The 24793-nt window shown below is 38.4% G+C and overlaps 1 protein-coding gene across 1 annotated transcript in view; it reads left to right on the forward strand.

Moving 5' to 3' along the window:
- The window catches only part of timeless (timeless circadian clock), a 71055-nt gene that overhangs the window by 24437 nt on the left and 21825 nt on the right, over window positions 1-24793 (forward strand). The window contains exons 4-9 of the mRNA XM_073825530.1: window positions 4391-4488; window positions 4912-5032; window positions 8792-8993; window positions 11442-11581; window positions 11699-11781; window positions 11886-12006. Coding sequence (XP_073681631.1) covers window positions 4391-4488; window positions 4912-5032; window positions 8792-8993; window positions 11442-11581; window positions 11699-11781; window positions 11886-12006 — 765 coding nt within the window. The remainder of the gene's footprint in view (window positions 1-4390; window positions 4489-4911; window positions 5033-8791; window positions 8994-11441; window positions 11582-11698; window positions 11782-11885; window positions 12007-24793) is intronic.

A 24793-nucleotide genomic window follows, 5' to 3' on the forward strand; every position in this document is an offset into this window, starting at 1 on the left:
TGAAAATAACGAATATAAACGAATAATACGGAAAAAAAGAGGATAAGTTAAAGGACAAGACTGTGTGGGATGCATGAAATGTTTCTTGTAGGGCTATTTAATTTGAAGTACATGTAATATTTATTCATGATACAATTGTGAATGCAGTCTAAATCGTGCACAGACAGCATTGGCATATACAGCATCGCCAATATAATTTTTTAATATTGTATTAATTTCTATAACAATTCATATAATAATTTCTTAACTCAAAATAAAATATTAATAAACCTTTCTCTGATAATCCTGGGTTACTATGGTCACGTAGGTTTGTTTATGCATTAAACTCGTGTTTATGCCACTGCTGTAAGTTCCTCGAACTAGAATTTATTTATGGCATCAATTAAATCAGACTTTGTAGTTGGTTTTGCTACTTTTCGAATATAATCTATCAGAGCATTCCACACCATTGCAATGGGATTTATGTCGTGGGATTCGGCGGGAGTCTTAACCCAGTTTATACCTTGTTCAATGAGTCTGCCTGCAGCAGAGTGCTTCAGGTCATTGTCCTGGTAAAAACGGTGATGTGCTCCGATGTTTTCCCTAATGTATGGGGCAGCAGTTTCTGTTACAATAGCATTTTCAAAGAAAGACCGGTCCACCCCCATTCGGCTATTGATAAACATTTCTCTCCTTATATTGCTGCTGATGGCCTCATTAACTACTACTTTTAAGATAACTGAAAAATAACTGAGCGATCTTTAAACTTTTGTGTTGAAATTGACACGGCTCATGGCTAGTGTTTGCATATTTCTTTCTTTTGTGCAACCTGGGGTGCGTTTCCCAAAAGCATCGCCAACTATGGTCGCAGTTCCGTCGTTACCAACATAGTTCAACGATTGGGTGTTTCCCAACACCATAGTTCAAACGAACATTCGCAAACAGCGTCACAAACTTACATGGTTGGAACTACAGCTCTTGACCTGTGGTTACAAGCATTGTTGCTTCTTAGTAACACAAATCTGGGCTTAATAAATTATGTTCTTGGTCACAGTTTGCAAGCTAACAAGCAGTCCAATCTATATCCTCAATTTTATCTAAAAATAAATGCGTTTTACTCTATGTATTTTTGTGCGTGCTTTATAAGCGTTGTTTATGAATAATGCACTTGCACAAATGCCTGAGGGAACCCCGGAGTATGACGTAAGAGAGAACGTGCAATGAATCCAACATCAAATAAAGCGAAATGACAGGGAACAAAAATATTTGAAATATTTGCATTTTGGAGAGACCCTAATCAGTTAAATAGCAGAAGTTATTACTCGGTGACGCCATTAACAACCGCCCTAAGTTGTTGAATAATGTGGTTTAAACAACGGAGATGCGACCGTGTTCGGGAAACACTCTGAGTTCGTTTCCACAACGATGCATCGTACATGGAGGTTAACCAGCGAGTTATGTCGTTGTACGGGAAACGCACCCAGATTAGTGTTATATACTGTGCTGATAGTTCTGATATATATATATTTTTTTTTAATCGGACAATGCAACTTACTACCTTATTAACTCTAAATTCAAAGTAGACTAAAATAACTGGATCTGCCATCCCAGTGGAGGATGCGTCTGTCCCTCACTTTCAACTTTCTCAACTCCCGTTTACTCCACCGGCATCTAACAGCATTTCCACACCAGTGATACTAAATATTCTTGCAAACTGTCTAAATTGTCTAATTGTCGGGAACTGCCAAAAATTGATGTGGAAGGCTTAGCACCTGACACCCCCCATGATTCATGTCACCTTGGCCTCGGTGTAGCTTTTATATGTAAATGATTACTGGAGAGGAGCTATACAAATGCAAACCAGGGGAAGGGGGTTGCTCTGATCTAGAGTTGTCTTACCTGTTTCTTTGTCTTACACCGTGTCTCAACACATAACACCGCGACATGCAATAAAATTATATTTTTCATTTTAAACAGTTTTTTAAACAGATATCATTTAATCCGGATATCTTAGTCCTTAGCACTTGTGATACTTTTGTATTCGTTGTCAGTCATATAATAAAATCTTTATTGTTTTGAAAAATTAGCCTTCTGTTTATTTGTCTACATTATTTTCAACATTAGGATATGCTAATACTAGGGTAGGCTATAGTACTTACATAGACATAAGGCCAAATGTAAATGGTTTCCTTTCCTTTAATTTTTTTTTTTTTTTAACTGCATGGGCAGCGCGCCACCATAATGTAAAGCACAAAAAACGCAAAAAGAAATCTAGAGAAAATTGTACTACTAATAATAATACATAAAATAAATTAACACTCCAAACTACAGTTTATATTTCTCCTCTTACACAAATCAATCAAATAAAGTGTATCTTAAATTGTATAAATGGTATGAAAAAGACGAGTTACCTCTCAAACATGCAAATCTTCGTTTGCTGTTGGTTTAAAATGTTGAAATTTATAATGTATTTTGTAATTTTGTAGGCTACTTGTTATTTTTTTTCTCTTTCGTTTTGTTAATTTATTATTCATTTAGAAAAATATATTTCACATATGGTCATATTTATTTCTTTTATATACAGCCTAGGTTTTTCTCTGCGCATAAGCTCTACGCATGACGTTCTGATGTTTATGCTGCTTTTTGCTTGTGTGAAATTAATCCCCGAAAACGAATTTAGCTGTTTTTAATGTGTCACAGCCACCAATCAGTTCTGATTAAAATGTATTTAAACAATCTTGTCGGTTATAACGACGTCGGTTGTCGGTTGGGGAAAATGCAATCTAATAAAACTTCATGAGGAAAAAAAGAAAAGAAAACAATAATGAAACGGCTCCTGCTTATGAATAACTTTTTATTTGATGTTGAAGTATCTGAATAGTCTATAGGCTGTAACAAAGTGCTTTTCTAGTCCCACTCCCATGAGGTTTTCTTCCACTTCCGCCCGCTCCCGCTATATACTAACTATATATATATATATATATAATTCTCATTTCCAGAATCTCACATTTAACCATTTGGAAACAATGTCGAGTATAAAACTTTTTTCGCAGTACATCCATTATATTTCCATGTTCAACTTTGAAGACGTATTATAGCCCTGCATTTTAGCCCGTCAAATGCGGCCTAAAATTATATTTTAGACATTCAGTGGTGATTTAAAAAAAAAAAATTCAGCGCTGGGGGAAACACGAGAGCAGGCTACCATCAGTACCATGACTTTCAAGAGTGGCTCGGACGCATCCTGTCAGCAGCATTAAGCGCACGTTCAGCACAGCTTGGAAGGGTTCCGTGTTTAAAGCATAGATACCACAAAACACTGGCAAAAGTAAATACCATGACTGTCTAATAGTAAGGAGATATTTCAATTATTTATTTATAAACTACTGTTTTCTGAGTCAGTGATGATGCAGTTAACAGTCCTCATATCCTCGTTGGACGCGCGCCTTTATAGAGAAATGCATCTCTACGGACTAGCTACATAATAAAAACAGTTTTTGTTTTCTATTTGTTTTTTCGTTGAGTAGTAATTTAAGTCTTTCTACGTATTTATTTATCATGTCTGACAAAAAATAACGGTTAAATATTTTCCACTGAAAAAAATGTAACTGATCGAGCTTGAGCCTTCATGTCCTAAAAATGTGTTTTGTACTCTCGTGTAAACGATTGGATATGCACCTAATAGCGCATATTTATATCTATTATTATTTATATATTTTATTTTACATCAATGGATTTTATTTGAGCCAATTCGTGATTTGAGAAGGCAAATTGAAACACAGAGTAGGTCAACTCACTGTCTGCCGCTTGGTCTTTAAGAAACAAAAAGCTTACGTTTAACGAACAAAAATGCTCCAAACTTTTTTTTTCTAAATTACCTTAATAAAAAAGAAACGAAATTATAAATACTTTGCCGTTACATACAGAATGAATTACAGACGTAAATACTGTCCAAATATCCCTCTTTGTGCAGGGTTTGGCTACAGAATGTCGTTCCTTGCGCCACCTGGTGGATATTGTATGAAGTGCAACCACGTTGTAAAAAAATCTAAAAAAGCCGCTGCGGCAGGACGCGTGGCCTCGCGTGCCGAATTGCAGGCTGCCGCGTGAAAATAGACGCATTTTTAATGGCCAGATCTGTAGTGCCACTGTGCTTTGGGCATCCCAATTTCGAGTCATGGCTCGCAGACCGATCACTTTCCTGATCCCATCCCCCTCTCTTTCTCACATTTTACTGTCTACATACTGTCCTATCATAATAAAGGTAATAAAACGAAGAAAAAAAAAGTTATGCAGCATATGAGTACCAAACTGAGTTTTCTTTTGCGTTATGACTGTTTGTTTTTTTTTTTTTAGAAAGAAAAGATGTTAGTCATTCTCTCGCTTTGAACTGTTGTTTTGAATCAATCAGGGCAGTGTGGCCTGATGGAGACACATTTGGATCTATTGAGGTGGAACCTGAGGAGGAACTAGAACTTCTGAAGCAGATACTTTTCACTAAACTCCCTAGTAAGCTCACACTACATATATTACTGTGATTAATATGCAATTCATATTATTATTGGGAGTGGCATTTGTTAGAATCTACCATTAAAATTTACACTGATTTTGAAGCTTAGCACCCTCTAACTGTGCTGCATCTTTTCTTAAACGGTGAGATGTGCGTCCTCCTGTACCACACTTCATACATTCTGTACAACTTTTAACTAGTTTGCGGTTCCTTCAGCTTTTCTGATTTCACTGCGTTCCAGACACCACCTTTTTGCACTGTCAAGTAGTAATTGATTTTTTTTCTTAGATTGCATTTTTTGTAAAGCTTCTAAATGTTTCTCTTTTGCAGCTTTTTTTTTTCTTTTTACCATAAAACTTTACTGTTATATCCAATACTGGAGCGGTATGGAGATGTATTGACTTTGTCTTTTTGATGTGTAGAGGTGGTTCCTTTAGATTCTGCTGTTGAGGAAGAGGATGGAGCTGAGTTGGAGGAAGAGGAAGAGCTGGAGTCTGTTGCTGTGTCTGAGACGGAGTTTAACTTCTTAGATTTCATCAAGAGGTGTGTGGAGAATTATTTCTACTTAAAGGGATAGTTCAACCAGAAATGAAAATTCTGTTGTTAATTACTTATCCTCATGTCGTTCCAAACCCGTAAACCTTTTGTTCATCTTCGGAACACAGATTGAGAGATTTTTGATGAAATCTGAGTTTTCTGACAGCAACAGAACTACCACATTCAAGGCCCAGAAAGGTAGTAAGGACATCACTAAAATAGTCAATGTGAAATCAGTGGTTCAACCCCAATTTAATGAAGCTACGAGAATACTTTTTGAGCACAAAGAAAACAAAAATTACATTATTCAACAATGTCTTCAATGTTTGTTAGCAGATAAATGCACACGCATGTTTAGGTACAGGCATTTGTTTAGGTCAGGGCTATCTCAATTGGCGGCCCGCGGGAGAACTACACGCAGGTGGCTTGAATTGTTTTTGCACTAATTAGTTTGTCCACAAGGTGGCAACACTGCAAACACTGGCCCGGGCCAGCCAAAAAAAAAAGCAAGAGACATAAGAACAACAACAATCTACCGGAGACCGCAACATCAATAGATGGCACAGTTGACAAGTGCTTGCAGGGCTCCAGACTGCATTTTTTCTGCCGGTGCGAATAAATTTTGGGAGCGGTCACACTGGTGCGACCACCGCATTGATCAACTCATCAGCGCTGCAATTTCATATAAGAAACATAAAACAGCAAACATAACAAAAGTGAAACAAAACCGTGCTACGCAAACTTGTCCGAGTTCAGAACAGCCTTATTCAGGAATCAAAGTTGATTTCGCGACACTGTAACTGCACAGTGCTGCGAGATCCAGTGAGAAGTGTTTTTTTTTTTTTTTTTTTTTTTTTTGCCCAGAATGAGTAAGGTTGCTGCGAGATCTGGTGAGAATCATTTAAATTCTGCTCAGAATTCTGTTTTAAATGGCACTGATGTATGTCAGAAAACCAGAAGTAAAGCCAACTTAACCATGGCGTTGTGGCAGAAATAGTCGAATGTTATTACATCATTCATGTCAGGGTTTGTACAACCTTTGAGAGAAAAATCCAATCACTTTTAAATGACTTGCAAGCATTTCACACAGCTGTTTCCAGCACTTTAAAGCTCTAATGATCCAATTCAAATGTTATTTTGATGGCCAAAATATACTTTTGTGGTCAAACTAAGGGAAATGCATTTAATAGAGACACCAGTATCTGTATTGATATCAACACTTAGATCGAGATGGCCCCCACTACTAGGGCTGCACGATATTGGGAAAATATGCGATATTGGTGTTCAATATTGCGATAACGATATTTCTTGCGATATTACATTTCCCTAGAGAAATGCTTTAATAATTATTATTGTTATTATTATTATTATCTTTTTTTTTTTTTAAATAATTTATATATGTAATGATCATGCTAAAATAAACAGGTAATAGATATTCTTCTGTCATCCGAATTAATTCTAATTCAGGCTAAAAAACAACTATATCAAGGAAGTTGCAAAAATTTTGACTTTAAATCACTATGAATTACTTAAAATCTTGGCAGATATTCTGATTTCTGGTTTGCTGTTACCATAGACCTGCAAACACAAAGTGAATTGCTTTCAAACATTGTAACCATACACTCAAGAGCATCTTTTAAACTAAATATTTCCTTGCCTTGCCTGTTAGGAGCATCAAAAAAAAAAAATTAGGAGCACCCAATTTATTTTCAGTAATGCACCGATCTTGATTCTTCATGGCTGATTCCAATTGCCAGGCAAATCAAATGGGCTGTTTCTGAAAGCCTCAGAATCAATTAAAAAAAAAAAAAAAAAATACAGTACAAATAACAAAAAATAGACAATAAATGCAGCCATATTCAAAGTAGACTACTCTTTCAATATTCAAAGTGGAAATAGAGACCGAATTTTTTCAAGTATGATACAGAGTTATAGACAACTACACAACTTATTAGGCAGCCCACATTCTAATAACAGCCGAGATATTTTATCTAGCCTAATTTGAGTGCATTGGGGAGTCACTCTCTAAACGTGGGGTATTAAAATTTCTTTAGAATGTGCGTGCGCGTTTTACTTTTGGTTTCGTTTTAAGGATCGCACGAAACTCTCGGCGGTGCAGAGCATGCATTCTGCAATACAAGAGATTACTTTAACAAACCATTTGAAAGTCGGAGGACACCAACAGAATTTTGAAAAGCGTGTCCGCAGTGGAAAATACTCCCCTTCATGAGTCGAACTCGGTCGCTGAGTTATCATCTGATGTGAATGTATGCCGCGTTGTACAGAACCTTTTTACTGTCCACAATCAAAAATCGTCAAACCACACACCCCTAATTGGAATGCAGTTTGTGCAAATCCGGAACAGAGGTTTCAGAAAAAAAACGGCCAGTTCCTAGTTCAGCGGTGTGCATTGTCAGTGGCTAATATCTCAAATCTTCATTAAAGGTAACAATAAAGATTAAGTTTAAATGGTTATGTAATGTTGGAGAGAACGGCAAACGCATCAACTCACAGCAGTCTGTGCAGTAGTTAGGTTAACAAAAGTTTTGTAAAGAAATGAAACTAGGTCACACCACAACAATTTCTCGCACTCGCACAAATGCTCCCAAATATAATTTGAGGTTGCGCAGATTAAATTTTGGGAGCATAAACGGTACTTATCTTGTGTGTGCAAAAGACCACTGAAAAGAGGCAAACATTTGCATATACCAGCCCATGTTCTAGGCCAACAAGACCTTCATAGCCGAATCTGTATTGAGAAAGGCACGGAAAACAAATAACACGTTATAATAAAATAACGCGAGCCACTAACGGGCCATAAGAGCCGTAAGGAGAGATGACTGAGGATGATGGCAAAATGATTTACAGATCCTGAGCACTGCTGACAAGCATCTGATCTTGTAAAATGTGTGGTAAGAACTGCAGTTGTAGTATACACAGAGCACGTGCAATGGCAAATCTCGAAAGTAAAAGTAAAAAGTCATTGTGCATTCAAAAGCAGTTTCAATGCCCTCCATATTAATAGCGTCTCCCTGATGCCCTCAATTTATATACAGTAAAAGAGAAAGTATTGAAGTATATATTTTCCTCCCTGTGTTTCATTCCTGCTGTGTGAGCTGCTGAAATGAGCTGCACTGTGAAACAGCCAATCAGCGCAGAGCTCAACATTATTATACATGACCCTTCCAAATAAGGTAATAACAGACCATTTCATTCTAGGGACAAATGCTAGGGTTGTAAATGGACATGTGAAACCATTTCTGGAGAATTTTTGCCATTACCTAAACCACATACCTTCTGTTTAAATTTAAATATTGTATCAATGCATTTTATGGCACCTTTAATCTAGGTCAATTATAGACAAACACAACCTAACTAAACTAATAACACACACGTTGTTGTACTTTTTACATGTTTATTAAAGACATTGTGTAGTGTATTTTGCAATATCAGTGGCTGTGGAGCTGACAAAACTGTTTACAAGAATATTATTGTGGTAACATATAACATAAAACCTTTAAAAAGCAAAGAGAGTTTTGGTTCAAAGTTTGGCTTCTCAGTTTGACTTATTGTTATTGGTAAGTTATTGGCAATGGTGATAATTAAAAAAAATTGTTAACCACTACTGATAATTTACTGTTTATTTATTAAAATGTAGACATAATTAATTACATTTTATATTGATTTAAAGTGAGGCTGAATAAATGTTTCAATTATTTTATGTTTCAGTAATACTCCATAATGATTTTTTTTTTTGATTGACAGGTTTGCCAGTCCAAATGTTGTGCGTCCATACATTATCCTGCTTCGCTCATACTCCCAGAACTCTGTTCACACCAACCACTGCATCACACGCATGCTGCACAGACTGGCTGTGGATCTAAAGATGGAGGCATTACTTTATCAGCTGTCCGTCTTTTCCCTGTTTAATAAAATATTGGGAGACCCAGCGGCAGCCGCCTATAAGGTAACACACTATTGTGTACAGTGTAATTCTTACTACATCTAATGTAACCATGCGTTGTTGGTAGCTTGACTGGTAGACCCGTAGGGCTAATGATGCCAAGGTCACTAGTTTTGATGCTTGAAAGATACAGATATTTACAGCTCTTAATCTCGCACCTCTGCATATCTTAATGTTACAATTAAAAAAAATTATTTAATTCAGTTCCGTCTTGAGGGAACTTCGAACCGCGTCCTCTAGGGGTCACTAGGGGAACACCGTCAGCATGACTCGTGTCTGAAGAATACATACCAAAACGAATGGAATTGGCCAGCGACAGGCTATAGGTGCATTCACACCAGACGCGAATGACGCGTTAAGCGCGAGTGATTTACATGTTAAGTCAATGCAGAGACGCGATAGACCTAGATTTTTACATTTTCGTTTGGACGAAGAGCACGCACACGTTGTCCTCGAGGGGGCATCTTGTGTGCGCTGTGAGCGTTTTTTTTAAGGAAAATGATCCGCTTTCAATTGTCTCTCCTTTCGAGGAAGGAGGAACACCCGTCTGTTCCCTGTAGTTCAGGACCTGCCGCTGCCGAGGCACGGAGGAGATTGAGCTCAGGGGGGTCACAGGCGGATCTGGCCGAAGAAGCTGAGGCTGAGTCTCCCCAACCTTCCTGCCCTACGTACAAGGAGCTATTGGAGGTTATGGACCACGCCACGGCAAGGCTAGAAGTGCCGCAGGGTCGTCTCGACAAGATATGGTCTATCTTTCTGACCATAAACTCCCAGCTCCAGTGAGTCTTCCTTTTCTGAGAAAAGCTTCCATTCCATTTCGGAGAAAGCTGTTTTCTTCCCGAATCCATAATTTCCAACAGGCTAATTATGAAAATATTGAGGGAATGCATAAATACGGCTATGAGAAGATGCCCCCTGTAGATGAGACACTGGCTAGCTATCTCTCTACAGGTGAGACATCTTCTCTTAAGACTCTTAAACGAAATGGCAGGGCGTACGCAGCAGCGGGGTAAGGCTGTTGCACACTATGGCGGTGCTTCAAGCTTATCAGGCTGACCTGCTAAAGGACCTGGATAAAGGTCAGGATCTTTCCCCTTTGTGGGTGAACTTGGCTGACATCAGGAAGAAATAGAGGGGCTTTCCTCTCAATGCACCGTTTTCCAAGCTTTTCGGTGTCTCCGTCAAGATGGTGGTTAAGAATTTTAGGGAGGCGAAGATGCGCTCAGCGACATTTAAAACCTTCATTCCTTGAAGGTCCAGGTCCGAGCCCGAACAACACAGGGGTCCTGGCCCGTCTCGTTCTGAGGAACAAAGATAGGCACAGAAGACTAGTGTCGTGACCCGTGCCCCTCCTCTACCTTGTAGACAAGACTTGAGGGAAGTCATCCAGACGAGGCAACATTCTTGCCTGGATCAGAGTAAAACCAAACACCTACTCTCTTCCCTTTGTGCAGTTTACTTCACCCTTCTTAATTCCCCTGCTACAACCATCAGCTCACCTGAACGAGATTGCCCGTCACGTGACAAGCATCTGGAGCCCTGTCGAGTGTGACCTCCCTGGCACAGCTTTCTCAAATCCATGTTATGGTAAGTGCGCGCGCTAGACTCTAGGCACTTTCTATAATCCACAAGAGTGGTAAGTACGCACCAAGTTCTGGGCACTTTTCTAAAATTAAAAAAGGGTTTAAAACCCTGGTCTCCTTGGGTCCAACTCCACTTAGGTATCATCGCATATACCTCTTGACAATCTGCTACCTAGGACTTGTCGAGGCACTCCTAGGTTACCTTAATAGAACGGTTTCAAAAATAAAGAATAAATCACAGGAACTGCTTCCTGAGGGAACGGACCCTTACAGAGCTAGCCGTATCCCCCTAAAGGAGTCTCCTTGATTCCAAGCCTTCTGAGCCCATGCAGGTAAGTGGAGTAACAGCTCAGGCCTTTGACCGAGGGGCATAACGTCACTGAAAGCTGTCACTAATGTCCCGGGGCAATTTCCTAAAATTTAGGGAAGTTGGTACTTAGTGCTCGCTCTAATAGCATGTACTCCCCTCAGCATGGCAGCGTGGGTATACCGTTCCCCTAGCAACCCCTAGAGGACGAGGTTCAAGGTTTTCCTTCCAGAGGGAACGTCTCAGGTTATGTATGTAACCATGGTTCCCTGAGAGACACCGCGTCCTTTAGTCTCTTTGCCATGCTTCGGACGTAAGCTTCAGATGAAGAAGCGAATGTTGTGTTCGTGCCGGAGTGACATCATAGGCTGTCGCCGGCCAATTCCATTGTCGTTTTGGTACGTATTCTTCAGACATGAGTCACACTGACAGCGTTCCCCTAGCGACCCCTAGAACACGGTGTCTCGTTCCCTATCTCAGGGAACCATGGTTGCATACATAACCTGCAACGTTTTTTATTTACTCCTCATATTTTTATTTTTTTTTTCTTTGTCCTTACAGGAGCTTGTTACATTTACAAAATATGTTCTGAACCGGTTCTTTGTATTTGCTGCTAAAAACAACAAAGCGTTTGTGGAGCTGCTGTTCTGGAAGAATGTAGGTGCTGTAAGAGAAATGACAGACGGATATAATAAAGACAGGTAATTGCTTGTGTTTCTACCTTGTTGATATTGAAGTTGATGAGAGCTCACGTCTCTTTAAACTTACAATTCTCAAAAGTTAGTGATACATTTTATTGATGTGTCCATATATATTAGTGAAGTCCAGAAAAAAAGCAAGTGGACTCCTGAAGAAGAGGAACAGCTTCAGCGATTGTATGAAGAGTACAAGGACTCTGGAGGTGAAATTCCAGTCATTCACAGTGTCTGTTGTTTGGTTTTTGAGTTCTGACCAGTCCTCTAAGTGATCTTTGTTGTTGTTGTTGTTATTGGTTTTGTTCTTTAGTGCCAGATATCGTTGAGACGATGTTACCATTGCTGAGCAGCAGCCGCACTAGACGTGAGGTGGTGACTCACATGGTATCCATGGGTTTAGTGGACAGTGTGAAGGATTTAAAGAAAGGAAGGTACGTATTTTTATTTTATTATTATTATTTTTTTTAATAATAACTGCTTGCTCAGTAGTACTTTTTTTCCGGTACTTTAGCCTACTTTGTGTAATAATGAAAACATTTATTTCAGTGAAAAAATAAGTCCAAAACTCTCTATTTTAACATTTTGAACAATAGGGCTCTACAATCATTATCATTATCATTATTTTTTTTTTTTTTTTTTTTTTTTTTTTTATTGGAAATTATTGTGTGTTTTAATTTTTCTGATAATCAAATGAAAGTATAAACGTTTATTTATTTTTAATTAAAAAATAAACCCTTTTAATTTTTGGCAAACAAACAGAGGTTTACTGTTATATTAATTATATAAATTATATTCAGTTTAAAACATTTAAATAATAATTTTAGTATTTTTTTTCTACAATTAAGTGGTAATCTTGTGGTAATTTATTTTTTATCATATATATTGTTTTATGTCAATTATTTAAATAGGAATATATAAACACCTACATTATAATGTACAAAAGTAATACAAGACTAATATTGTTCTGTTACATGTTAAACCGTACTTTTATTTTGGCAGGTTGCCGTGAAGTTTCTGTGTGTACAATATGATATGATGCTAGTTTTCTCAAATGAAATGGTAAAAGTGACACTCACAGCAGCTTTGGAGATTGAATTTATCCGTTCATGTGAGATGCAAATGCCAAAAACTAGCGGGAGCATCACGCGTGCTTCAATATGCGTGTAGGGGAAAAAAAACGCGTCTCCGCCATTCATACATACAGAGGCAAACAGAACATGCAGGATTCATATTAAAACAGTCTTTTTGCATTTCAGTTTTCACAGACACTAGTCCATATCGCGATTTGAAGTGACAGACCAACTTTTGATTTATTAATCCAAAAATCGACAAATTACATGGCATTTCGCGCGATATAGTAAATTCCGTTTTTATGAATGGAGTGCGCGATCCTGTCCGTGTTTTCGCGGAGGAGACATTGTAAACGCGCAACCATGTAGAGACAGAAATGACTTAAATGACTTCTACTGTGATCTGGCGCTATAACGAAAATAAAATGAGGGTGCCATTGGGGGATAATGGCCCCTAAGATAATGGTAGGGGAAAAACTGTTGCTCTCTACATAGGAAGCAGCATGCTTTCTCTCCCTCAATTTTTTTTCTCTGTTATTCATTTAAATTAAACTGAAACTTACACAACCTTTAAATTGTGCTGTAAATTGCAAACATTTGTATTGTGTTTTAACACTTATATTTTGTGTTGTGACAAATATTAAGTAATGTGACCATATTGACATTTAACATATAAATCCATGTATTGAACAGGCTACTACGTTTAATGCGCCAATGCAAATTAAGAAATTGTTTCACATTTTTATTAATTCTTCCCTTGATTTTAGTAAAAAAGTGAGCATGCTATTTTATTTTGTTTCCATTATTTAACTAAAATAAGAAACTAATAAATAAAACCTGGCCACGATTTAGCTAAATCATTGAAAATTATAGATAGATTAATAAAACGTCCTCATGTTTAAACTCATTAATTGATTCACTGATTATAGTTAATTAGACAACTTCAACGATTTAATAAAAGCCTGCTTTGCTTTTTTAATCATACTATCCAATTACGATTTAAGTGAAATCTTTATTTTCCACAGTCGCATTTAAATGCGGGAGTGGATCCACAAAATTATTCCTCTTAAACTTTGAGATTGACAGTGATAAGAATATCAACCGATTAAAAAATATCAAATTTCAGCATATGTGCATTTAAAAAAATATAAGTGTTGGCTGAATGTTTAGCGTAGCTTTGCAGGTCTCGCAAAATGGCTATCCCGACATCACTGGGCTATTGTATCTTCCAGTCGAGCTACCGCCCTGCCCGACAGGCTATATTGAATAGTAATATAAATTTCCTTCCTTGATTCACATTGTTCACTCGTTTATAGTGATGAAATGGATCATTGGCTCATTTGCATATGTTGCCAATTTAAACATTCAATTGTTTTAAATCATTGAAGCACGAAGAGGCAAAAGAGAATTCAAACAGGGTACTCCTGTGCTGTTTTCTGTTCACACCTACTATTGGAGGAGACCTGTTTCATTATATGTGACCCTGGACCACAAAACCAGTCATAAGGTTAAATTTGACAAAACTGAGATTTATACATCATATGAAAGCTCAATAAATAAGCTTTCTATTGATGTATGGTTTGTTAGGATAGGACAATATTTGGCCGAGATACATCTATTTGAAATCAGAAATCTGAGGATGCAAAAAAATCAAAAATACTGAGAAAATCACCTTTAAAGTTGTCCAAATTAGGTTCTTAACAATGCATATTACAAATCAAAAATTACATTTTGATATATTTACAGTAGGAATTTTACAAAAAATCTTCATGGAACATGAACTTTACATAATTTCTTAATTGATTTTTGGCATAGAACAAAAATCTATAATTTTAACCCATACAATGTATTTTTGGCTATTGCTACAAATATACCCCAGCGACTTAAGACTGGTTTTGTGGTCCAGGGTCACATATTGGATTTGTGCATCAAGTCTTAAAGGGACAGACGCCTGAAAACTAATGTTAGCCCTTATTTTATTCATAACTTTGTTCTATTTTATTAATGCTTCAGAGTTGTTTATTTGTTCTTATTTTAATACTAACGGTTCACTTGTCTTTAAAAATGTTTGGCCTTTATTAGTTATGCTATTAGTTTTTGCTGTGGTATTGAAGAAGAAATTAGTGTTCTTTAAACTGCCTATTGTAGGCTATTGAGAGTAAAAAAAAAAACAGGGTTCCCGCGGGGTCTTAAAGTCTTAAAAAGTCTAAAATTTAAAAATCAAGATTTTAGGCCTTAAAAAGTCTTAAATTCGCTGATCTAGGTCTTAAATAATACAGGTTTATTACAGGTTTATTAATTACACAGGTCTTATTTTTCCGATGTCCATGTAACGCTACCTGTAATGCTCATTTAAATTCTCTTTTTGTTGTTGCTTGGTTGTTTCCGTGTTGTTGTAGTTCTTTATTTCACTAGTCCAAATATAATTTGCTTTTGTACAACTACAAATGAGACCAGCATGCAATAGCCAATCAGCTTTCTGGTATTGGCGCGTCTTTCTCGGATTGTACTACAGATGTAAAATGGATTTGGCTTTTTAGCTATGGGGAAGTGCAAATTTAGCGATACTTGGCTTGAAAAAACTGAATATAGGGCTTGGCAAAATCCAGTTGCTAACAACTGAAGATATTTTTTCTCCCCCTGCGGAAGTTACTGCGTCTTCAGACAGAATCGCAGTAGCAGAATACAGGTCGAACTACCTTTTTTGCGTATATTATGTTCTCAATAATAATAATAAATATAAGTTAGGTTGAGCGAGCTGACCACTAGCCTTTGCGATACTTTTAGCCAGATTAAAACTGAAGTGACAAAAACAACCAGCGAAGCATCGAAACACAAGAAAGATTCCTATTTTAATACATTCAACGTGAACAGCAATTGATAATAGATAGTGTATTTCTGGTCTCTTTGTGAGAGACTTCTAAACAAATAAAACAAAATAACAGTACTCTAAAGAAACACACTGAGGTAAAAATTTTAAATGTATAGTTTATTTATACCATGATATAGTTCAGTGATATACCAAGGGAGCTTTGTTTTGTTCTGTTTCACCAACGAAAATAGTTCCAAACAAGGATCGCAGCAGAAGTATAGCACATTCTCCAAGCATCATTTTATTACTAAATGATTCAGTGTTTTGCTCGAATCCGTTGAAATAACGTACTCGGTTACTTTCGTAACCTCGGTTCCCTGAGATACGGGAACGAGTACTGCGTCGTAAGACGCTTATGGGAAAAGCTCCTTTTCTCCTGAGACTGAAGCATTTCAATAACGCAGTGTAACTGCACGGCCATTGGTTCGTGCAGTGTATAAAAACGAACCAATGGCTCGGCAGCAGAGCTGCACGAGCCTATGGCGATGACTCGCGCCAAAAGGGGCGGAGTAATCGGCTATATAAGCGTGCATCCAGCGAGATGTCCGGCTCCAGCGAGACTTGGCCCCTTCCTCTTCCTGTCCTTTAGATCAGGAAGACGCTGGAGGCGCCTGGTCCAACACGACCTTGGGTCGGGGTCCCTGGCGCTTAGGAAAAGGGTAACGTCTGGCCGAACGGGAGTGATGACGGGGTTCCGCCTGGGGGGCTGGCTGAGCAGCTGGCGGGGCGGTCTTTGCAGGCTGCTGAGTCGGCGCCGGTTTGGGGCGACTAGAAGCCGTTGCGGAGCTTGAGTGTTTTGGCAGGAAGTGTCGCATAGCTTGGGACGACTTCTGCGCGGCGAAGCGTTCCGCAAACCCTTCCACTGCTGGACCGAACAGGCCGGTAGGTGAGATGGGGGAGTCAAGGAAGGCGACCTTGTCAGCGTCCTTGATCTCCGTCAGATTTAGCCATAAGTGGCGCTCCAGCACCACTAAACTGGCCATCGATCTGCCAATTGCCTGCGCCGTCATCTTGGTAGCACGTAACGCCAAGTCGGTCGCGCTGCGTAGTTCTCGGAACGCAGCGTCATCCAGGCCAGCCTCATCCATACTGCGGAGGAGTTTCGCTTGGTACACTTGGAGGACCGCCATTGAGTGAAGTGCTGATGCCGCCTGTCCAGCCGAAGAGTAAGCCCGTCCAGCGAGGGCTGAAGTCGCTCTGCATGGCTTGGACGGGTGAGTTGCTTTCGCCTTCCAGCCGATGGCAGTGGGCGGGCACAGATGCGCGGCCACAGACTCATCCAGCGGGGGAAGCTTGTCATATCCCTTTTCTTCAGCGCCATCAACCGTCGTGAGGGCAGAGGAAGAAGAGGCATGTAGGCGGGCGGAGTACGGAGCGCGCCAGGATTTGGAGATCTCGTCATGTACTTCAGGGAAGAACGGCGAGGCTCGTTGACGAGGAGCTTGGTGGCGACCCGGCTGGAACCACTCGTCCAGACGACTCCGTACAGGCTCCTCAGGAGGAGACCAATCTAATCCCAGCTCTTCGACAGCTTTAGATAGAACGCGGAACAGTTCGGCGTCCATACCAGTGCTGGGTTGCGTAGATGGTAAGGGGGCGGGGTCATGCGGCGAGCCCGAAAGCTCCTCTCCATCTGATGCAGCTAGAGACATGCTGTCGTCTATGGCTTTCTCCTCACTCACTCCAAACGAAACCAGATCGCTCGCGGCAGCCGAGGGACGCTATTCTGGGTGAATGAAGAGAACAGGTGATTCCTCTCTGTGTGGTGAAGGTGAGGCACGCGGGGGATCAGCCGGCGTGAGCTCACCTATCACCGCGCGCTGAGTTTCTCTGCCCCGCTGCTTTTTCCTCACAGGCTCCTGCGAGGAAGTAAGCGGGAGGGCGCGAGGGGCGGGGTGGCTTTCTGAAAAGAAAGCTAGCCGCGAGCGCAGAGAGGTGAGACTCATGTCCCCGCAATGGGAACACTCCGTCTCAGTGAGCGCGGCTTCAGCATGGGCGGAGCCCAAGCACGAGACGCACTCAGCGTGACCATCCACAGCGTGGAGAGGAGCTCTGCACGAGCGACAGAAACGCAGTGGCATTTGAAACAACGCCAATGAAATTTGCTCTTAAGAAATTGCTCTTTTATTATCACCGGATAGCGGCAGGGAATCACTAGTCAGCTGCTGATGCGTCAATCCGCCGAGCAGGAAGGATCCGCTGCGAGGCTCGTAGACGGTGAGGAAGCTTTTCTTGAGCGAAGTCAGTCAGTCTCACCGAAGATGTGAAGTCGTCGCTGAAGGAGAAGGATCTGAGATCCTATGGCGAAATGCACGCTTATATAGCCGATTACTCCGCCCCTTTTGGCGCGATCGGGCGCGAGTCATCGCCATTGGTTCGTTTTTATACACTGCACGAACCAATGGCCGTGCAGTTACACTGCGTTATTGAAATGCTTCAGTCTCAGGAGAAAAGAAGCTTTTCCCATAAGCGTCTTACGACGCAGTACGAGTGAAGTATCGACAGGGAACTCAATAACTCGCTCATTAAGTGACTTACCGCCACCTGTTGGTAATTTAGTATGTTTAAAAGTATGCATCCCCACCCCAACATTTCTAATGTATATATTCATATATGTATATAAAACATTAATCACTTAACATAGTTTATTGCACTTTTAATTTTGCAGTGTAAATTATGTAATCTGACTGCTAACAGCCATATAGAATTTATTGATAAATTGTATTAAGTTCAAAGGTGATGCATACATTTCAAAAGTAAAAAAGGCCTTTATAAAGGTAAATCAAATATGTAGATTTAAGATCTAAAAGCTAATAGAGCACTGATGAATATATTGCTTCAGGATTGTTTACATCACCAGATTTCTCTAGTTGTACTTTTATGGGGACATTTGTGTGGAATAGTATCTGCTGATATGAAAATTTCACTGTATATACTGTAGTTAGTGTTGTCACGGTACCAAAATTTCAGTATTCTGTACCAATACCAGTGAAAATCCAAGGTTCTCGGTACCAAAGTAAAACACAATTAAATTAATTGAACAACACAAATTTTTTATTAATAAAGTTAAAGAAAAATAAAATGTGCAAAAACCAATGTCATTCATTATACTTACCTAAATTTAGTTTCAGGTTTTTCCAAGTAATAAAAGTATTTCAAGGATTGTAAACATTTTAATTATTAAATAACAACTAAATAAATTACAGGCATTCAAAAATTGTACACAAGCTTCATCCAAAAGTTTGTTTCGGCTGCTTATAAAAACATCTGTAACTGTTGTCTTGTTTAGAGTTTGCTGGGGTGTTTCATGATCTTCCTCAATCTGCAGCTGTAAAAAGAAAATATAATACATTTAAGTAAAGCAGTGGGCTAAGTCTGACCAGATGCAACATTAGATCATTGACACCAGCAAAAATATTAATTTTAGATAAGATTACATATATTAAGTTAGCTGTCTATCACAGATAGAAAATGCAGTATTGAAAACTCTTTACAAAACGATTTCATTTGTTAGACAACATGACCTTACAAAAAAACAGTAGTTATATGGCAATTATTATTCTTAAGGTTAGGCTCATTTCAACATTTACTAATCCATAAAATCATGTTAAACTGTTAAACATGAACAAACATGAATGATCATGTGTTTGTATTGAATAACATTTTGAATTAATGTTGTAAAAATATATTGTTCACTTAAGTTTGTTAGATAATGCATGAATTTGATCTTATTGTAAAGTATGACAAAACTAAACTGGAGATCAAACGTGTTTTATTTGACTGTACTTTTATTTAATCCAAACTGCGTTCATATTTAATAATAAAAAGCTTTATGAACCTGCTAGAGTTATCCAGCCAAGAATAAGAACGTTTTCTGACAGACTGATATTAAGCATAATATTAAGACAGACGTTGTTAACGATGCATTTGTACATTCTTTAACACACACATTTTGGATAAACAGGCCTTTTGTGTGTATAAGTAGTACATATATCATGTATTTCTTTTTTCTTTTATCCTAATAAAAATTATGGGAGCGTTAAATAGCCCAAAATCATCCCAAAGCCCAGCATATTAGCGTTAGCCGCTTATGCTAACGATTAACAACATTACAATTCGACATTCAAATTAAAATATGCAATAATGTTCTTAACAGAAGCTGGAAATATCAAATTAAATTTAAACATACCTTACTTGAACTCTTTCATTTGATCCTGCAGTCGGTCTTCACTGTGTTTTGTTCAGTTTGATGCATTTCCTTCTTTTGAGAGAACCTAGACGATCTGTGATGTTCGCCTTCAGCCGAGAATCGAAAATGTTTGTAGCATGCCTGGCTCTTCCTTGTCAACAAGTGGATTCAGAGCGACCGCATCAGCAGCAGCGCCGAGGAGAGCGCAACTGCGCAGTGCGCACCTTTTAGACCTTTTAGCGTGTCAAGAACCGGGTCGACCGGATAGTCGGTACCACCGGTACTAAAGAAAACCTGGAACCGTAACATTTAATTTTTTTTAGTACCGACTTGGTACCGAAGTACCGGGACTTTTGACAACACTAACTGTAGTAATACATTTAATTTATGACAGCTATGAAATTTTGTTTACTTTTTACATTAAACACATTATATATTACATACAGATCTGGCCATTTAAAATGCACGCGGGAACGGAAGTGGTCTCGCGTGACACCGGTGTATTGTGAGGGATCCTAGAAAATGCTTTGACACAGGAAAGACATGATTAGTAGGGGGCAGTCATGTAACGCACTGAACTGAAGCGGCAGCAAACATCGCTGCAAGCTAAAAGACTCGTTTGTACAGTGACCTGGAGGGGACATCTTTGGTTCACTTATGTTTGTCGTGGCCACGACATATAAACTCGTGGGAATGTCATATTATGTCGTTGCCACGAGATATTAATTCTTGGGAACATAATATTAACTCGTGGGAACGTCATATTATGTCGTGGCCATGAGATCATTTTGTTGAGGTAACGAGTTCTTATATTGAGGGAACAACATGCATTTCATAGTAACCCAGGATTATCAGAGATAGGTTTATTAATATTTTATTTTGAGTTAAGAATTTGTTATAAGAAATTAAGAAATTGTTAATTGTTATAGAAATGAATACAATATTAAATAATTATATAAGCAATGCTGTATATGCGAATGCGGTCTGTGCGCCATGTAGACAGCATTCACAAGTTTATCATGAATAAATATTACATAAAGTACTTCAAATTAAATAGCCCAGCAAGAAACATTTTATGCATCCCACAGTCTTATCCATTAACCGATCCTCTTTTTTCCGTAATAATTGTATTATTCGTTTATATTCGTTATTTTTCCCATCATTTCGATCTCTTTACTTAACATTCATAATCTAAATGATAAATGCTGACATGCCATTAAAGCTTTGATTAAGCTATATGGCTGGGATTTTTACTGGAATGCAGTTAATAGGTTGAATAGAGATATCTATCTATCTATCTATCTATCTATCTATCGATCTATCGATCTATCGATCGATCGTTGCGTTAGACTTCAACATTGTCTGTCATTTTGACGGACAGGATTGTAAAAATTCCGACATAATCTATTATTACCCGTCATTTTAATTTTCATATTTTAATTATAATAACACATTTAATTGATTTTATTTTTGTTCACATTTTTAATCATGAACCTACAGGGCGAGCATACTGTATAGGTTTATGTACTTATTTATGAAGATAACAGATGAATCTCAGTGGATCTTGCTGTTTTCAGTTCACGAATCAACAGTAGTGCGCATATCTAATAAATCACAATAAGCGATTAAGCTCTGTGCTTTCTTACTTTCAATATGAAAAAGTCTCAGATTTCAAATTCTGTCTATTTCATTAGGAAATTCAAGCAATAAATACCGTTTTGGCGCTCTTTAATGTGGCGTGATAGACCACTGTAGTTTATACTGGGTGCTCGCATGTGCGTATCAAATACATAGCAAAAGATTCGTCGTGACAGTTTCGTTTTTGTTCTGTATTCAGTGCTCTGCTGCCACAATGGAGCGCGCTCGCCACCAACTGGACAGGGGTGGGAAATGACGGACAGCCTTCAGATTTTTCCGTCACTGATTAAAAAAATCCGTCAATGACGGACAATTTTCGGTTAACGCGACCTCTGATATATATATAATCATTTTATTTTGTCTAATTAATAGATAACCTATAGTGTTTCATTGACGAGTGAATCATTAGTTCCATTTGTAAATCGTTTATGGTCACACACGGGCATAAATACAATCATAAAGTCAAAACTTTATTGGCATAATTGTCGTTTACAATATTTGCAAAATAAATGGCAAATAGCATATATACAGAAAGTTATTTAGATTAAGCGATTCACAATAAATAAAAACATTCAGAATGTTTTGTAAAGAGATCAAAATAAAGGTGAAAATAACGAATATAAACGAATAATACAAATATTACGGAAAAAAAGAAGGTCAGTAAATGGACAAGACTCTGGGATGCATAAAATGTTTCTTGTGAGGCTATTAAATTTGAAGTACTTTATGTAATGTTTATTCATGATAAACTTGTGAATGCTGTCTACATTGCACACAGACATCATTAGCATATACAGCATCGCCTATATAATTATTTAATATTGTATTCATTTCTACAGATATGATAATCATATATATAGGAAGCTTTAAATTATTACTTAACGAAATAAAACAAATTGAAAACAAAAACTCGTTTATGTAATCCGTAAAGATAAATTTCTCTCTCAAGGCGCGTCCAAAAAGGTATTGTACTCGAGGAGCGGAGATATAATATTCTTGATACTTCAAACATCCGTGTTCTGTTCTATAAATTCTGACAATTAAAAAAATCAGGCTCTCATGAAATCATGAAATCAATTACTATCTTTGTTCAAGAATGGAAGTAAATCTAACCATTTATATATGGCTATAGTTTATTCAGTTAGTCAGTATTGTTGTGTTTTCCCTGTTTTATTCGTTTAATATTCATAAGTGCCATTGTTTTTCAAAACATTTTTTAAAAGAAAGAATTCAACCCTCCAAAATTTTGTTTGCCTATGTCACAATATGAGATAAATCCAGCCCTGTAAATGATACTGATTTTTGTTGCCAAATTGGTTTGGAAGCGTTCTTGAATAAACAAGTAAATTTAACTTTTATGCCTGTATGACTGACAATTTTATTGACCACTGAGAAAGCATAGATTTGGTATATTGGTTCATACCATGTAGAAAAATTACATTTTAAAAAATAGCTTAGATGTAGTAAACTACTTTTGCCGTGTTGCTGTAGCTTAGCTTAGCTAAGGAATGGGAAACCACTTAAACACTGTTATACGTCATCATACGTTGTCGCTAGTTCCTAATGTTACATCAGAGGACATGCGCCGATGTTTATCACACATTTCAAGATGTTGAAAAAAAATGGTGTCGTGTTGCAAAAAGTACAAATGTACGGTGTACGCACCGTTAATGCACATGTACACATATGGCCGTAAGCAAAACAAACAATGCGTTACCACATGCACGGCAAATTGCAAATCAGTGGTGTAGTGGTGCCTTGAGAAGTGGGTATATGCTTCATTTGTGAATTTCCTTTTGAACTTTCCATTTGAGCGCATTCGTTTACTGGATCCTTGGACTGAAATGTTTACAGGGGTTCACTGGTTTAAGAAATTTCTGATCGTAAAAAAATGCTTCTTTTTAATTGTAAGGTATTGTTTTCATTATTATGTACTGATTTAAATGACTGGGGTGTGGGAGACAAGGCGGGTGCAATTATCAAATACATTTCAAAGCAAGGCGGCACCACGGTCCTGACTGCATCATCACTGTCTTTATTGTGTGTTTTTAGAAATTATTTCGATTTATTCACATATGAGTGGATGTGGTGGACTGCCATGATTTTGGCTAATGCAGGACACTACTGAATAATGCGCATCAGAAGGGATTTAAAAAGTGGGTGTACGCAAAGTAGCCTTATATACGGCGTATACTGTACCTGCGTATACCGTCCACTACACCATTGCAAATTCCCGCGCCACATGGTCTTTCATGTTTCTAACATGCAGTCAAGTGTATATGACATAAAAATATATTTTGTAGTAATATCAATCAGTGCAATCAGTGCTATCTGCTAGCAAACTTTAGAGATTTTTTTGCAAACGTTTATTTACAGAACAACACCATAAACACAAACACAAGATTGAAGGTAATATACATATAATGAAAAATTGTCATAAAAATCCTTATTAATGGCAAAAATTACTTATATTGATGAGTCTGCTTGCTCGAGTGAGCAGCCATGTTGGAAAATGGAAATTTCTCTTAGCCCTTCGTTTGAAGGAAAAATCTTTGTTTGGAGGGCTATCTGGCCCTTCCCCTTCCCCCTTCCCCCTACCCCTCCAACTAAACGAGAAATGAGACACCCCTACCCCTTCACGTAAATGCGCCAAACGGAGGGGAAGGGCAAAGTGTAGGGGTAAGGGGTAGAATTGGGAGCCTAAGTGTAGTGAAGCTTCATTTAAAGGAACCGTATGTAGGATTGTGGCCAAAACTGGTACTGCAATCACTTTCAAAATACTGTAGAACGGTGTATCCCCTCCCTCTCCCCCCTGACTCGAGGTTGCCAGCTAAGCTGCAGGAGTAGGCTGCAACAAGGAGCTTCCAATGGCAAGTGATGAGTCCTACACAGTAATTTGTTTTTCTTCTGTTAATTATGTTTATGCTTCACAAGAGATGTTTTGCGAAGTAATTATGTATCGCAAAAATTTACAGATGGCGATTAGCCAAATATTTCGCAAATATGTACTGTAATACCACATTTCAGTCGGAACATATATTGTTTTCATACCCTGCTAGTGGTGCGATATAAAGCTTTTTATGAACGCATTTAGCACGGGCGACAGTGGAAAATCCACTGTGTACGGAAGCAAAGTTAGCCAAACATAGATGAATCTTACCTGTCCAGGAGAAAATGAGCAACGTTGGCGTCTATCTTGAAATTATTCTCCGTTTTCAGCCGTCTCCATCTTTCAAAGGCATCTCCTACACCAATCCTTGTTTTATTTCGGACTTTGTCACGACGTATTTCGGATTCATAACGAGGTCTTTAGGTTTCGTAACGTTATACATGTTTTATCCGACACGTTCGTATATCTGCAGCTGTAACAGAGCTGGCAACCCGTCTCACGAAACTCTACTGACTTCGTGATTGGTAGATAGCTGGAGGGTGGCGCCTCAGACCAAAAC

This window comes from Garra rufa, chromosome 20, assembly GCF_049309525.1.
Source record: "Garra rufa chromosome 20, GarRuf1.0, whole genome shotgun sequence".
In the NCBI taxonomy this organism is placed as follows: Eukaryota; Metazoa; Chordata; class Actinopteri; order Cypriniformes; family Cyprinidae; genus Garra; species Garra rufa.